Raw genomic sequence first — 15,758 nt, 5'->3', positions numbered from 1 at the left:
GTTTTGGTGATCTTGGTGCGTTCAAGACAACTGGGAACTCTGCAATAGCGGTAATCATCTTCAAGTTGGAAAGTCGGAGTTCAAGCAAGGGACCCGAGTTCCCGGCTTGTAATTCCGAATTGGATGACGATTCAAAACGATTTTTCTCAGGCGGAGCTCGTTCCCAGTTGTCTTGAACTTACTGAAGTCGGATACCTCCAGTTGGTTTGAACGCAGCGTAACTGCTGCGAACGAGTCATTGGAAAGGTCGTGCCGGACAGAAATGTAGCTTGTCCACATGACAAAAACGTGGGTCACTAAAACGTTTTAAAATATGATGTGGTTATTTCAAGTATGTGCCTTTTGGATTCCGGGATTAGATTTTACTGTAGCATGATAACGTGCGCGTTCTGTTGAATAACATCTGAAGAATTAAGTAGTAGATGTTAACTTCTAGCTAAATTCACATAACTAGCTAAACATGAGTCCTGTTGCTTCAAATCAAGAGACAGCTGCAACAGGACTTCCTGCTCCTGCTTCTTCGGGATCCCCTGGAAGTAGCACACCTTTCTCCATAACTGGACATATCCAGCAAGTCTACAGCCATGTCAAAATAGAGAATTTGGTTGCAGGACTCAGTGGAGGAGTCGTGTCAACACTGGTGCTGCACCCTCTTGACCTAGTCAAAATCAGATTTGCAGGTAACGTATTGGTCAATGTGTGGTTCTAAAACTCTTAGTTACAAGGTGTGTATTTGTCCGGACTGAAAACGATTTGCAGCAGCTAGCTAACTTCTACATTTGACAGGTGTACGATTGGGAACCTGCAAATGATGCAATCATCACATGGTAATAACATAGGAGTAGCTAGCTACCTGGCTATAACTTGAATGGACAGTTGATGTTCTGTTGACTCTGACAGTGCATGTTTTCCCCTGCCTTGTCTTTTTTCTGCAGTGAGTGATGGACTGGACCTGAGACCTAAATATAATGGCATTGTCCATTGTTTGAAATATGTGTGGCAGCAGGAGGGGGTCCGAGGACTCTACCAAGGAGTCACCCCAAACATCTGGGGTGCTGGGGCATCATGGGGACTCTACTTTTTCTTGTATGTATAACCAGAAGAAGTAAAACTGGTCTACTTTCTCTGGGATAATTATTACGCTAGATGACATGACAGCATGCAAGCATCGGCTGACATTTATTTTTTATTTCAGTAGTCAATCCCAGGTTGATGTTTTTTTACTTCAAGGCGACAATATTGTAGAATAATAGTGAAGACATCAAAACTCTGAAATAACACCCATGAAATCATGTAGTAACCAAGAAAGTGTTAAACAATCAAAATATATTTTATATTTTATATTCTTCAAAGTAGCCACCCTTTGCCTTGATGACAGCTTTAAACACTCTTGACATTTTCTCAACCACCTTCGTGAGGTAGTCACCTGGAATAAATTTAAATTAACAAGTGTGCCTTGTTAAAAGTTAAGTTGTGGAATTTCTTTCCTTCTTAATGCGTTTGAGCCAATCAGTTGTGTTGTGACAAGGTAGGGGTGGTATACAGAAGATAGCCCTATTTGGTAAAAGACCAAGTCCATATTATGCATATAATAGCAAGAACAGCTCAAATAAGCAAAGAGAAACAACTGTCCATCATTACTTTAAGACATAAAGGTCAGTGAATCCTGATAATGTCAAGAACTTTGAACGTTTCTTCAAGTGCAGTCGCAAAAACCATCAAGTGCTATGATGAAACCCAGAATTACCTCTACTGCAGAGGATAAGTTAATTAGTATTAACTGCACCTCAGATTGCAACCCAAATAATATGTGCTTCACAGAGTTCAAGTAACAGGCACATCTCTACATCCACTGTTCAGAGAAGACTGCGTGAATCAGGCCTTCATGGTCGAATTGCTGCAAAGAAACGACTGCTAAAGGACACCAATAATAAGAAGAGACTTGCTTGGGCCAAGAAACACGAGCAATGTACATTAGACCAGTGGAAATCTGTCCTTTGGTCTGATGAGTCCAAATTTTAGATTTTTGGTTCCAACCGCCGTATCTTTGTGAGACACAGAGTAGGTGAACGGATGATCTCCGCATGTGGTTCCCACTGTGATTCATGGAGGAGGTGTGTTATGGTGTGGGAGTGCTTTGCTGGTGACACTGTGATTTATTTAGAATTCAAGGCACACTTAACCAGCATGGCTACCACAGCACTCTGCAGCAATAGACCATCCCATCTGGTTTGCGCATAGTGGGACTATTATTTGTTTTTCAACAGGACAATGACCCAACACACCTCCAGGCTGTTTAGGGGCTATTTGACCAAGGAGGAGAGTGAGGGAGTGCTGCATCAGATGACCTGGCCTTCACAATCACCCGACCTCAACCCAGTTGAGATTGTTTGGGATGTGTTGGACTGCAGAGTTATGGAAAAGCAGCCAACAAGTGCTCAGCATATGTTGGAACTCCCTCAAGACAGTTGGTTGAGAGAATCCCAAAAGTGTACAAAGCTGTCATCAAGGCCAAGGGTGGCTAATTTGAAGAATCTCAAAGATAAAATATATTTTGAATTGTTCAACACTGTTTTTGGTTACTACAGTACATGATATGTGTTATTTCATAGTTTTGATGTATTCACTATTATTATACAATTTAGAAAATTAGTAGGTGTGTCCAAACTTTTAACTGGTACTGTATATATTTTTAATAATACCATATTTGAGTACTAACAGTCAAATAATAGCTAGACAGTCAGGGAGAATCTATTTTATTAAATATCGCATTCAGGGCACATGCCTATTGATTCTGTTATAAGTGAGGAGGTGTGTCCAAACTTTTGTACTGTGTATATATAGCATGCTTTCTATCTGGTTTTGGTTGTTTAAGTTGACACTGAAACAGTTTTTCTGTCCTGAAAATGACCACGGCCTGCCTAAGAATTTCCTATACAGAAAAAAACCCTGTAATTAGCTCCAATGACTGTAATTTCCTCCAAATTAAAGTGGTAGTTCGAGACTTCCCCAGAGTCGGTTGAACAGGAACGGTTCGTGTAGACTTCAAGTCATTACGCTAACTAGTTGGCATTGGCTTGTGAAACGACCTCTAACTTCCTTCATACTGGACACAGAGACATAAAAACTGTAACCACGATGGTATTCTGTTGCAGTTAGCGATATTCATAATATAATTATTTTTCACATGAACACCCCCCCCCCCCCCCCCCCCCCAAATGGCAGATATCCTGTAGCCCAGTTTGAAACTCTGTGAACTATCCAATCAAATATGAACTCATAACTTAACATGACTGTTGACAATAGCACTTTTAAATAGCAATGGTAGCTTTGGGATTTGTCTATTGAAGTGTCCAATTAATTTTCTGTACTGTCTGTGTTAACTTCCCCCACAGTTACAATGCCATCAAGGCGTACACTAAGGAAGGCCGTCAGTCTGAACTGAGTGCCACAGAACACCTGCTGTCAGCAGCCCAAGCAGGTTAGTACTGCCTTTGTCTATACCCCAGGGACACACACACTGATGGTGGCGTGAGGTCAATACAATGTCTATAACCACAACTTGGAAGGTCAACACTGTTTGATTTATCCGCATAGGACCAGTGTGGGTCGGTCCATGCTTTCATTCCAATCAAACAGTTACACAGCTAAATAAACATATCATAGTCTGCTCCTCTAGTCCAGACTTTGATTAGTTGAATCAGACTGACTCGTTGGAACAAAATATTTGACTCTGACTAAGGAAAAAGTTCATATGTATACAGATACTGGTCAATTTGCTGACATTTGATTATTTTTCTGGCTATATACAGTCATGTGATTTGATTTACCCTAGCCTAATCATGTTAGAGTTCAGTGGAATAAACTAATGCACTGCACTCACTGCCAGACAATGGTAAAGGGAAGAAAGACACTGACTGCTCTGTGTCGTGTTCTACCAACCTCAAGTGACTTTACTTCAACTTAATGAGATAGGGATGTCTTCACCAGCTCCATGCTTCACAGGCTCCATGTAATGTAGCGTAGAGCTTGTAGTTTGGTTTAATGTGTGTGTGTGTGTGTGTGTGTGTGTGTGTGTGTGTGTGTGATAGCTCAGAAACTCACCTCTGTTTCCTCCGTCTCCAGGTGTATTGACTCTCACCCTAACCAACCCTATCTGGGTGACTAAGACTCGCCTGGTGCTGCAGTATAACGCTGATCCCACCAGGAAACAGTATAAAGGGATGATAGATGCACTGGTGAAGATCTACCGGCATGAGGGGATACCTGGACTGTACAGGGTGAGGCTCAGTATAACCCAGGTTTTGTCATCTGTATGTATGATGGCTGTATCCTGAATAGAGCTTATTAGGACTCTTGTCTGCTTAGAAGTAAAATCCAGGTCCAGTGAATGTGCAGGACATGTGAATGGTGTCATATGTAAACATGTTTTCTCCTTATGACCCCTCACAGCCTCAAATTAGGCAATGTACCATGAAACTTCAATTAAATTCTGAGTCTCAAATAGCTGTCCTTTTTAATAGCTGGGCATCGGCAGACATTTCAGCAAGTAAACGCCTGTTTCAAATAAACACTGGGTCGACATTCTTTATTTAATTCTGTCATTGTTGGCGCCACCAAAAAGAAAACATGAGATCAAATGGAGCTCTCCATGGAGCTGATGGGCGAAATTGGGGTGTATGATTTGGCAGTCTTGTCTTTGCAAGTCTGATCTACAATGGATTTGATATTATAATGTTTATACTGGTCATACTGGTCACAATAATCAGTGTGGTAGTCTTTTCAACTTTTCATTGTGCAAAAGTTGTGTGCATTAACGAAATAGCCGCCTGGCTCAAGTAGAAACCTGTCTCTAATAAGCACAGATTGTGTTCAGTGATTAAAGAAAATCAACACCCCTGCTATTAAAGATTCACTATGCAGAAATTGCTCCACCATTTCCTGGTTGCTCAAATATCGAATAGTTGGCCTCATTTCATTTTACAAGCAAGTGTAGTGTAGAGAATCATTCTACCATCTAAACCGCTGTGAAATACCTTTTCCATACCCAAACATATTGTTTTTTCAGATATATGAAGCTGGTGTACAAAACCGAAAGTTGAAGAGGCAAAAACAAAACTTAAGAACCAGAATCATAGAAATCGCCACATAGAACAGATCTACCACTTCTTAGACTTTATTTCAATGAGTGACATACCTATAACTCACATTTCTATGTGAATTTGGTCGGTTTACCCAAAAGGTTACATAGTGCAGCCTTTATTGAAGTTTTACATATGTACTGTAGTTGCATAAGATTTGAATGCATGTTTTATAGACTACCACTAGGGGGCAGTACCTCCATTTTTCCTTTTAGCAATTTAGCACACTCTTATCCAGAGGGACATACATTTAGTGCATTCATCTTAATTAAGATAGCTAGGTGAGACAACCACATTTTAGTCATTGGTGGAAAAAGTACCCAATTATTATACTTCAGTAAAAGTAAAGATACATTATTAGGAAACAACTCAAGCAAAAGTGAAAATCACCCATTAAAATATATAAAATATATAATATAATATAATATATAAAATATAAAATATACTTAAGTGTCAAAGTAAATGTAATTGCTAAAATATACTTAAGTATCAAAAGTAAAAGTATAAATTATTTCAAATTCCTTATATTAAGCAAACCAGGCGGCACCAAACCAGTACAGATACCCCAAAAAACTACTTAAGTTGTACTTTAAAGTATTTTTACTTAACTACTTTACACAGCTGTTCACAGTCATAGTAATAAGTTCATTTATTCCTCAATAAAGTAGTTATCAGCAAAGTCAGTGTTAGTAGGAGTAGATCATGCACATGGCAGGGCTGATCAATGACAGTCCTCTAGGGCTAAAACACTTCGGATTGTCATCTTCTCCTAACAAGGGACTAATTCAGATCTGGGACACCAGGAAGTGTTTTGGACCTCCAGGACCGGAATTGGAACAGCCTGGGTAGTCGATAGGATTAATTGTCTTTCAAGATATTAGTGTTTTTATATCAGCTGTAAGTATTTTTCAATATTATAAATACCATGATCATATCAATTGGATTTGGAAGATAATATATAACATTTAATTTCAAAGTTTATTTGTCAGGTACAGATAAATGACCCCTGTGTTTAATCCTCCAGGGGTATGTTCCTGGTTTATTTGGCACGTCACACGGGGCATTGCAGTTCATGGCCTATGAGGAGTTGAAGAGAGACTACAACAAATACAAGAAAATGCCTTCAGAAGCTAAACTGGTGAGTGCAGACTGCAGAGTGAGGAAACATTAAGACTTCTATAACCACACCTAGTTTTAATGACTCAACCATATGGGGAATAAACCTTTTAAAGTACTTATAAAGAAAACCCACATCTAAGTGTTGCAGGATTTCTGGAAGAATTACCGTAATGCTTATGAAAGAAGTGACTCACAGGCATCATTCCTCCAACCTCTCTGTCTTTCCCACTCTCTCTCCGTCTGACCAGAATGCATTGGAATACATCACAATGGCAGCTCTATCCAAAATATTTGCTGTGGCTACCACATACCCTTACCAGGTGGTGCGGGCTCGCCTGCAGGACCAGCATAATAAGTACAATGGAGTCCTGGATGTGGTCAGGAGGACATGGAGGTAGGCCAAGACCACACTGTTGGTTAACTGTACATACAGGGAAAACAGCTAGTTTTAGGTTAACTAGCCAAAACTTGGTATAATTGACTATTAAGTGTGCATATAACCATGTGCATGGGATTTGGTAACATAACAGTGTGAAGCAACGAAGATCTGCAGCTTCAAACTCTAACTCTACAGAGAGCCACAAGAAATCTTGCCCATACCAATGCTGCCATTTCAATCTTTTTTTTTTTCCCTCCCACATAGTGACTACTGTGTTTCTTTTGGCCCCTCCTCCACAGGAATGAGGGAGCTTTAGGGTTCTATAAAGGCATGGTGCCCAACCTGATCCGTGTCACCCCAGCCTGCTGTATCACCTTCGTGGTCTATGAGAACGTGACTCGCTTCCTGATGGGCCAGAAGTGAGGAGGACTAAGGAGATAGCCATGGAAGGACCACAAATAGGAAGGGACTCAGACAGTGTATGTGGTGCTAGATAAGATAAGCCATGAACTGAAGTCTCCAGAACTGTCACAGCAGGTAACTGGACAACTGGAGCAGACATATCACCTGGATACACCTCTGGCAGCCGAGTCAAAACAACCATAGAGGAACTCCTAAAGCATGTGGTGGAATTAGATCTTATTACCACTATGAAAAACCAGGACTCGCGCCTATCGTATACATTTGAGGTTTGGCATTCTCAGAGACGATGATGTTGACAATGCTGGTAATTAAAGACTGGTCTCTGTCTCTTGGATGCATCACAGAAGAACAGACCTCACTGGAGGTACTAATGTACCCCCAATTTGTTTTAATGTAACTTATTGGCATCATACTGTAGTGCATGTAAACCTTCATGTTGATTATGCCATAGGAAATGATCACAGAGACTGATTGCACTGTTCAACATCTTTGAAATATTGTTAATTTCAGAAGTCTTCATCTGAAATATCAGGTTTGAATTGGCATTAGTCCATTTCTTTCAGGTAAAATATTCTATTCTAGTTTCAACCTTTATGTTGCTTTTGTATTTGTGAGCTTTTTTGTTGTTTCAGATTCAATTTTACAGCTGTTCTGTGTTCACGTGTCATTTGGAAAAAGGGATCCGCACATGCATTTCTTTAGGATTTTACCTGGTCATACAAATGTCACGCCCTGACCTTAGAGAGACTTTTTATTTCTCTATTTGGTTAGGTCAGGGTGTGATTTGGGTGGGCATTCTAGTTTTTCTATTTCTTTGTTGGCTGGGTATGGTTCCCAATCGGGCAGCTGTCTATCGTTGTCTCTGATTGGAGATCATACTTAGGCAGCCTTTTTTCCACCTTTAGTTTGTGGGATCTTGATTTTTGTATAGTTGCTGTGTAGCCTGCAGAACTTTACGTTTGTTTTGTATTTTGTTGTTTTTCGGTGGTCATTTTAATGAAAGTAAGATGTTCGCCTACCACGCTGCACCTTGGTCTCCTCATTCAAGCGAGGAGCGTAACAACAAAGCCATTTTCAAAGAATGTCCTATCTGATAGGAAAACATTTGGTACATTTTCTTTGCTTCAGATTCAATTTAACAGCTATGCTGTGTTCACTTGTCACTTGAAAAAACTATGTCTAAATGCATTTAAATACACTAAATGCATTTCTTTATGAATTCACACATTTTCAAAAAAATATATTCTCTGATAGGAAAACATGTTATAGTATAATGAGTAACACAATGCTTGATTCATACAAAATATTACTTTATTGACAGTAATTCATTTAAAAATGTACGACTTCAACAGATTACATGCACAGCCAAAATCTTTCCTTTATTAAACAGGAATGGGACTAATGAGGAATAAATCTAATTTCAGGTGGCCAATAAACTAGACCCTACCCAGGTGCTGTAGTACAAAACATTCAAGTGAACATCAGTGATATTGTAGTAGGATTTAGCCACAACTGAAGTTGTTTGATTGGCCAGAGGACATTGTCAAAGACTAGGAACCCATCCAGAAACTAAACTGATATGTAGTCAAAGGCTTCAGAAGTATTGTTAGGGGTTCTTTCTCTATGGGGCCTGGTCCCATCACTTAATAAAGAAGGCCTCATTTGGGCAGCTCCTCTATGAAGACCCTGGATACAGAGTTCCACCCTGTAGATGCGTCTCCTCTGGGGTAGTCAGCACAGGTCCCCACCCAGATAGCCACGTCCACCAGGCCTGCCCGGATCCCCTCACACAACCCTTCAACTGGGACAAGACAAGAGGAATACACAGGTCATAGATCCCCTCACACAACCCTTAGACTGGGACAAGACAAGAGGAATACACAGGTCATAGATCCCCTCACACAACCCTTAGACTGGGACAAGACAAGAGGAATACACAGGTCATAGATCCCCTCACACAACCCTTCAACTGGGACAAGACAAGAGGAATACACAGGTCATAGATCCCCTCACACAACCCTTAGACTGGGACAAGACAAGAGGAATACACAGGTCATAGATCCCCTCACACAACCCTTAGACTGGGACAAGACGAGAAGTTACTCTAAATTCGGGTAAAGTGTCACTGAGAGAAAAACTAAGGTAATTGGGGTTTATTTTCAAGACAACTTCCTGAGTTACATTGAACACTCACACTGCCGTATGTGTGCCAAGACAAGGGCTGTTAATTGCTTTGTTTTGGTCTTGCTACACTGGTGAACTTGGCAGCTAAAGAAGGAAAACTATGGAGTAGGCATGCATATGCCAAATGTCTTGCTTCACAGTAGAATTTAAACAGTAATAGTAGAGATATTATTCATATTTTAAGGCTACAATAGATTTCACATTTGAGATATATAAGCAAAATACCACCACAAACAAATAGCTACCACTAGCTACAATAACTCAGTTTACTGGATGAGTTGTGCATGTTGGTGGTCTAATCTCTAACCAGATGAGGTTCTGTGTATAGTGAGTGTAAGGTTGATTACCAGATGAGGTTCTGTATATAGTGAGTGTAAGGTTGATTACCAGATGAGGTTCTGTGTATGTTGATGGTGGAGTTGAGCTCAGGGCTCCCTTGGTCGAGGTAGATGATGAATTCGATGGGCAGAGGTCCTGTACACTCAGCTCCGTTGAAGGTGAAGTACCAACGCTGGCAGCAGGCTGTCTTACACTTCAGCCTCAGGGAGCCGCTGAAGAGCACACGCAGGGCACTGTCTGAACGCAGCTTGGTGAATGTACAGTCCTACAGGGGAGACACGAGAGGTGGAGACACTAGCATCCAATGATAGCATCTTCAATGTTTTATGTTTTGTATTCATGTCTCATTTCAATTCAGTGTGAATAATACAATGTTGTTACTAGCAATTACACTGTTAGTACACAGGCTTAAGAGACAATGAAAATAACATGTTAATAACAAATGTTTTTCTCTAAACGAACACAATCAACCTTATTATGGATGATCAACATAGTAATAATGCTGATGTAACTGTATTACTCTGTGCCCCAGATCCTGTCTAATGAGCATTGCCTGCCACTTACAGCTATTTTGCCCAGGTCGATCCCATAGTTGAGTGAGTTCCAGGCACACTGCTTGTAGTTGGGTTTCCATGGCTCCTCAAACACCTCACTCACACACTCTCCTTTCTCCCCCTTGATGCCATCGCGCCCCGGGATGCCAGGAGTCCCAGGGATGCCATTGGTGCCAGGGTTACCCTCCCTTCCAGGGGTGCCAGCCGGACCCCGGGGGCAGCTGTTGTACTGGAGAATGAGTGAGGGAGGGAGAGAGGAAGAGATGGAGGGAGAGAGAGAGACACTGTTATAATGGGGAACAAGAGGGAGAGACAGACTGTTCTAATAACCACACTAATAACATACCACCTAGAGTTAAGAAGTGCCAGGTTGTCATCTTAGCATCATATGAACTACATCAAATGTATGTGCCCACATTCATGACAATGAACATCTAGACCTGTAATGGATAATGGTGGACACAGACGTCAGTTCAATGTCTAGTTTTGATTTACAGTTGATTTGGTTGTCAACTAACGTGAATTCAACAGAAATGTGAACCTTGTCATGGATTTAGGTGAAAATTTGGGTGAGAAAATGAGAAACATTTCTGAAATTCTTTTAAGTTGATGACTTTTTGCAAATCCAATCAGTTTTCCACATTGATTCAACTTCATCACATTGATTCAACTTCATCACATTGATTCAACTTCATCACATTGATTCAACTTCATCACATTGATTCAACTTCATCACATTGATTCAACTTCATCACATTGATTTTTGTTTGATTAAATGATGTGGAAACAACACTGATTCAACCAGTTTGTGTCCAGGGGGACTTGACTCCCAATCACAAAAGTGCAAAAGAAGATGTCAATTGTCTGGGCCTTTTGTGACCAAATGAAGTGAGTGATAGAGTGAATGAAGCAGGAATTCAGAGTGTAAATCTGTGTTCCTGTGTTTGTGGTCAGTCAGTGACTTGAGACAGACAGACCAGCATGATTCAATGTCCAGTTCTGTTTTGTTTAGACAGATGCTCCCTCTTACTCACAGTGACTCAAAGACCTACAGACAGGCTGGCTGGCCAGAGTAACCATACCACACACAGAGAGAGAAACCATGCTTCTCTAACATGACTGTTTATCGCAAGACTCTCATACGTAGATATACTTGGTGAATCAGCAACTGAGTAGATGGAAATCAGGAAGTATTTTTCTGTGCTATTGTCTGATGTACTCGGCCTAGAGTCAAGTATTTAACATACAAACTTGTGATACTCTTAGTTAAGCACATTGTATCAGAATAAATATGTAACATTGTTCTCAGATCAAGAACATTCACTTAAAGGATATAAAAGGACATAGGAAAAAGTTAGCCAGTGCTCAATGGAGTCATTAGTAACCGTTGAGAATCGGCTAGGAAAATGTCCGCTTTTTATTAGTCATGCAGCTGTGCTGTGCTAGGTTGTGCTGTGCTGTGCTAGGTGGTGCTGTGCTGTGCTGTGCAAAGACTGAGTCTTCAATAACAAATAAGAAACCAAAGACAACGTCAGCTTATATTACAGTGAACTGGTTATTTCAAGAACTTGTTCTAACTTGAGCTGATATTGTTCATATTACTTTTAGACAATGAGCATTTCAGGAATGCCAAAAACAAATATAAAATGGGGTAGGCTATGGAATTACATGCCGTATTTAAATTCCAGCTGTCGAGACACAAATGGTATACTGAGCAATATACCAGGCCTGAAGAGCCTTTGGCCAGGTTTCCCAAAAGCATCTTAAGACTAAGTTCAAAAACATCGTTATTAACGTTGAACTTGAAAACACTCGAAATCTAACGCCTGCCTCAGACCACTCATAGAACAGCTAAGCGTGCCGTTAGATGTTTTTTTTGCCCTCCCACTTCACTTTATACACAGAAGATCTCCGCTAAACATAAAATCACATCTGTCTCTGTGAACACGATATCTTCAGAACAAAGTTGACTAGAAATTGAAAGTTGCCAATGTCCTTGCAATTGATACAAACTAGCGACTTATAAAAATATGTTTCAAATGAGAGATGGCCGAATTAAAATATAAACAGTAGGCTATAGGCCTATTTCAATCATATTGAAATACATTTCAAGTTTAATAAAACGTGTTATATTTTGCTGTCTTTAATTCGTCTCAACATATTTTATGATGTGTAGCCTAACATGTGCACAATGATCTGCCAAATCAGTGATTTAGTGCAATTTTATCATTAGAATAATACCCCTCAATATTTCCAGCCATCTGTGGTAATATCGTTCTGCCCCTGAACAAGGCAGTTAACCCACTGTTCCTTGGCCGTCATTGTAAATAAGAATGTGTTCTTAACTGACTTGTCCAGTTAAATAAAGGTAAAATAAAAAATCAATAAATACAAATATCTCTCTAGGTCTAGGAGCTGATCCGTTGTCAGTATTGTGAAATACGTATAATGTTAAAGAAAGATTTTGATTGAGAAAGCTGATCCAAGAGCAGTACTCACTTTCTTTTGATCCTAACAGTATCAACACATGCTCCAACGATACACCACGACAATTCTCTCTGCATGGTGATTAGGAAAACGCCTCATATATCTTCGGCTTTTGTAGGAAAATGCATCGTTAAAACACTCGCAAGCCTACGTTCCATCGCTATTAGAAAACCGGACCCAGGTCCGTTTTTGCCATTAAGTGACTATGGTGGAGCCACCATATGGTGGAGCCACCAGTCTGCTCTGACTGGGGGAGTGATGTGTCTGAGTCCCACAGCTTACCAAACAAAGTACCAGGGTCATGCTGTTGAAATGACAGATTGTGACTAAGATAAACCAAGTATTCTCCTATAAAAGCACTTGAGCACATGTATGGGATTTGTGATGCATAATACCGTAACCTATAAGTGACCATTGTCACGCTCTAACCTTAGGTCTGTTGTTATGTCTTTGTTTAGTATGGTCAGGGCGTGAGTTGGGTGGGTTGTCTATGTTCCTTTTTCTATGATTTGGGATTTCTGTGTTTGGCCTGGTATGGTTCTCAATCAAAGGCAGCTGTTTATCATTGTCCCTGATTGAGAACCATACTTAGGCAGCCTGGTTTCACTTTTGAGTTGTGGATGATTATTTTCCGTGTCAGTGTTGTTCCACACGGGACTGTTTCGTTTGTGTCGTTCTTTCACGTTGTTATTTTGTATTTTTGTAGTGTTCAGTTGTACATGTTAAAATGGACACTTACCACGCTGCAAATTGGTCCGATCTCTCTTACTCCTCGTCAGAAGAAGAGGACGAGCGTTACAACCATATGTAAATGCCTCTGTGACTATAAAAATGTGGTTATTATCCTTTATTAATATATGCCATTTAGCAGACATTTTTATCCATACATTACTTATGGCGGTCCCGGGACTCCAACCCACAATCCTGGCATTGCAAGTGCCATGCTCTATCAGCTGAGCCATACAGGACTGGATCCAATATCCTTATTAGACCCCCGTTGAGAGAATGGATGTCTCAGACGTTTATGAGGGCTTGATTTGTTTCTGGAGAGAATTCAAAAACCATGAAAGGCACCTCTGTTCCGCTCAGCTACACAGCTGACTTTCCTATTAACTAATCCGAAACGTGCTGAACAGACTGCAGTAGCCCACTGTATAATATAAAGTGTTTATACTTTACACAGACAAACATACTTCTGCTGTGATAACAGAGAAAGTGACTGTTATTGTAACTGTGGACTAACATTGAGAAATCGCCAACACACCATACATTAAGTTTGGACTCAATTAGGTTTTACACAGATCCAAATTGTTCAAACGAGCTGGACAAAAAAGAAGACCCAACATAGAGAAAAAAGTGACGTCTCAGCAAACCGTGTGCAGACTTCAAACCAGGCTGAGAGCATGCTGCTAAAGACATACAGAATACACAGTAACGTTACAGTGGCAAGAAAAAAACGATACGCTCTGGAAAGGATGAGATTATTACCATGTTGTTCAAATAAGAGGTTCTTGAATTGGATTCAGCAGAGATTCTGGTGCAGTTTGGTTTGTCTGCATCGTTTCCAGTACACTAGACAGATAATAACAAGATGATGTTCATCAAATCACATTACTCAGTTATTATTACCATGCAGTCCTTTACTGCTGATCAGATGTAGGCACTAGGACTACACCAAAGCAAACCACCCACTATTTTACAGTAGGCTAAACCTCCTGGGCAAAAACTGGTTGAAACAACGTCGTTTCCACGTAATTCCAATGTGATGAGTTAAATCAACGTGGAAAACTAATTGGATTTGAAAAAAGTCATCAACATAATGACATTTCGTCTTTTTTCACCCAACGTAAATCCAATGACATGGTGACATGTTTTGTTGAATTCACGTTAGTTGACAACTCAACCAAATGTAAATCCAAACTAGATGTGGAGCTGACGTCTGTGCCCAGTGAACAAACAATGAACCAGCCAGACCCCTCATGACTTCTGTCTGGGTCTTTTTTATTCTTCTGCATGCTGGACCTTTGCCAGCTTCTGGTTTGAGTCAGTTATGCCCAATATGCCATTTAATATTGAGAGAACATTTGCGAGTTGCCACTGGTCAACGTGGCACCAATCATCCATAGCCCATTCAAAATGATGGTAGTAGATATGGAACTGAAAATCACTGAAAATAAAATATCTTTGAAAAAAACGTTTGATATTTTAAAGGATGAAATAATGAAAGAAATGTGCAACAATTAACGGCTTAAACATTGGTTAAATGAATCGGGATGAGATTATGTAGTTTTCGGCACTTTGAGGACTGTGCAGCTTTAACCCAAAATAGTTTATTTGAGATGTTTTTTTTTACCTTTTCGTATTCAACATCCTTCCTGTCAAGTGCCTTTCTCAATTTCTCTGCTCCATTGAAAGGTAGAATCACGCAGGTGAGGAGCAGCAGACGAGTTAGAGCTGATACCATCTTTTATTTTCCCAAAAGATCGAGAGAGACCACGGCAAGGATTCCCTGCTGCTGTGCTGCGCCGTATTTCAAGTGAGTGGGGATGAGGGAAATTTAGAGCGCGCCTATGCTCTGCCTGTAAATGTGTTCTCGCATAGCATATGATTTATGAGTTTTTGCCGCTAAAGTTTGTTAAATGTCTGGACCTACTCAGAAGTTGTCATGGGCGGGAAATAACATTTCACTTACAAATATTAATTATATTAATGTGAGCCTACTGCGTGTCAATTGGTCTGGAACTGGAACGTGTTAACCACATGGCCACTTGTTCAAGACCCGTTTTAGGCTATTTGCTCCCCCTCAATTGCTTCACAACAAACGGCTCCAGCGAATTTTGAACTTTTACTGTTGAAAAGCGATATCTCAAGTATAAATAACATAAAGTGCACACACTAAAGGGAGATTATTTTGTTGTTGCTGAGAAAAATAGTGTTTTTTAGACACAACTGCAAACTTCAAGGAGTTGGTGTGGTGGGAATCGTGATGTCATCGGCCTCCCACCTTGCTTGAGGAATAATAGAGGCGCAATAAAGAACAAAAGAGGAATTGTCTTCAGCGTTATAGATTGAATAGAACCCAACATTTTGATTATGCTTCAGCTTGTTTACAGTTGTTGTGGGCTGCCCTGT

At 40.3% G+C, this 15,758-nt stretch overlaps 2 protein-coding genes across 5 annotated transcripts; one reads left to right on the top strand and one right to left on the bottom strand.

Annotated features, from left to right (window-relative positions):
- Nucleotides 1–19: 19 nt before the first annotated feature.
- Nucleotides 20–8,358, top strand: LOC110512120 (mitochondrial folate transporter/carrier). The gene is made up of 7 exons (XM_021592693.2): nucleotides 20–680; nucleotides 936–1,086; nucleotides 3,396–3,481; nucleotides 4,126–4,280; nucleotides 6,166–6,279; nucleotides 6,509–6,654; nucleotides 6,939–8,358. The coding sequence occupies exons 1-7, from the start codon at nucleotides 461–463 to the stop codon at nucleotides 7,060–7,062; spliced, it is 996 nt and encodes a 331-aa protein (XP_021448368.1). The 5' UTR covers nucleotides 20–460; the 3' UTR covers nucleotides 7,063–8,358.
- Nucleotides 8,352–15,369, bottom strand: LOC110512131 (collagen triple helix repeat-containing protein 1). 4 transcript variants are annotated; one of them, XM_021592702.2, is made up of 5 exons: nucleotides 14,980–15,348; nucleotides 14,115–14,198; nucleotides 10,150–10,368; nucleotides 9,634–9,850; nucleotides 8,352–8,863 (listed from the first exon to the last, which is right to left on the bottom strand). In XM_021592702.2, the coding sequence occupies exons 1-5, from the start codon at nucleotides 15,088–15,090 to the stop codon at nucleotides 8,721–8,723; spliced, it is 774 nt and encodes a 257-aa protein (XP_021448377.1). In that variant the 5' UTR covers nucleotides 15,091–15,348; the 3' UTR covers nucleotides 8,352–8,720. The 4 variants fall into 4 exon arrangements, with proteins under 4 accessions (XP_021448377.1, XP_021448385.1, XP_036826347.1 ...); XM_036970452.1 differs by lacking the exon at nucleotides 8,352–8,863 and adding an exon at nucleotides 8,870–9,031 and having other exon boundaries at nucleotides 14,980–15,369; XM_021592710.2 differs by lacking the exon at nucleotides 14,115–14,198 and having other exon boundaries at nucleotides 14,980–15,322.
- Between the last annotated feature and the right edge of the window lie 389 nt (nucleotides 15,370–15,758).

The sequence above is a fragment of the Oncorhynchus mykiss genome, chromosome 3 (genome assembly GCF_013265735.2).
Source record: "Oncorhynchus mykiss isolate Arlee chromosome 3, USDA_OmykA_1.1, whole genome shotgun sequence".
Taxonomy (NCBI): domain Eukaryota; kingdom Metazoa; phylum Chordata; class Actinopteri; order Salmoniformes; family Salmonidae; genus Oncorhynchus; species Oncorhynchus mykiss.
This window is presented reverse-complemented; position numbering and strand designations above follow the sequence as displayed.

Excerpts from the sequence above, each read along its gene's own strand:
- LOC110512120 (XM_021592693.2), top strand. The coding sequence starts at position 461 with ATGAGTCCTGTTGCTTCAAATCAAGAGACAGCTGCAACAGGACTTCCT. Across the intron at positions 681-935 it reads AGTCAAAATCAGATTTGCAG|TGAGTGATGGACTGGACCTG; the intron begins GTAACGTATTGG and ends TTTTTTCTGCAG. Across the intron at positions 6,280-6,508 it reads TGCCTTCAGAAGCTAAACTG|AATGCATTGGAATACATCAC; the intron begins GTGAGTGCAGAC and ends CCGTCTGACCAG.
- LOC110512131 (XM_021592702.2), bottom strand. The coding sequence starts at position 15,090 with ATGGTATCAGCTCTAACTCGTCTGCTGCTCCTCACCTGCGTGATTCTA. Across the intron at positions 14,199-14,979 it reads AGGATGTTGAATACGAAAAG|TGTACTGGAAACGATGCAGA; the intron begins GTAAAAAAAAAC and ends TTATCTGTCTAG. Across the intron at positions 10,369-14,114 it reads CCTCTTATTTGAACAACATG|TACAACAGCTGCCCCCGGGG; the intron begins GTAATAATCTCA and ends CTCATTCTCCAG.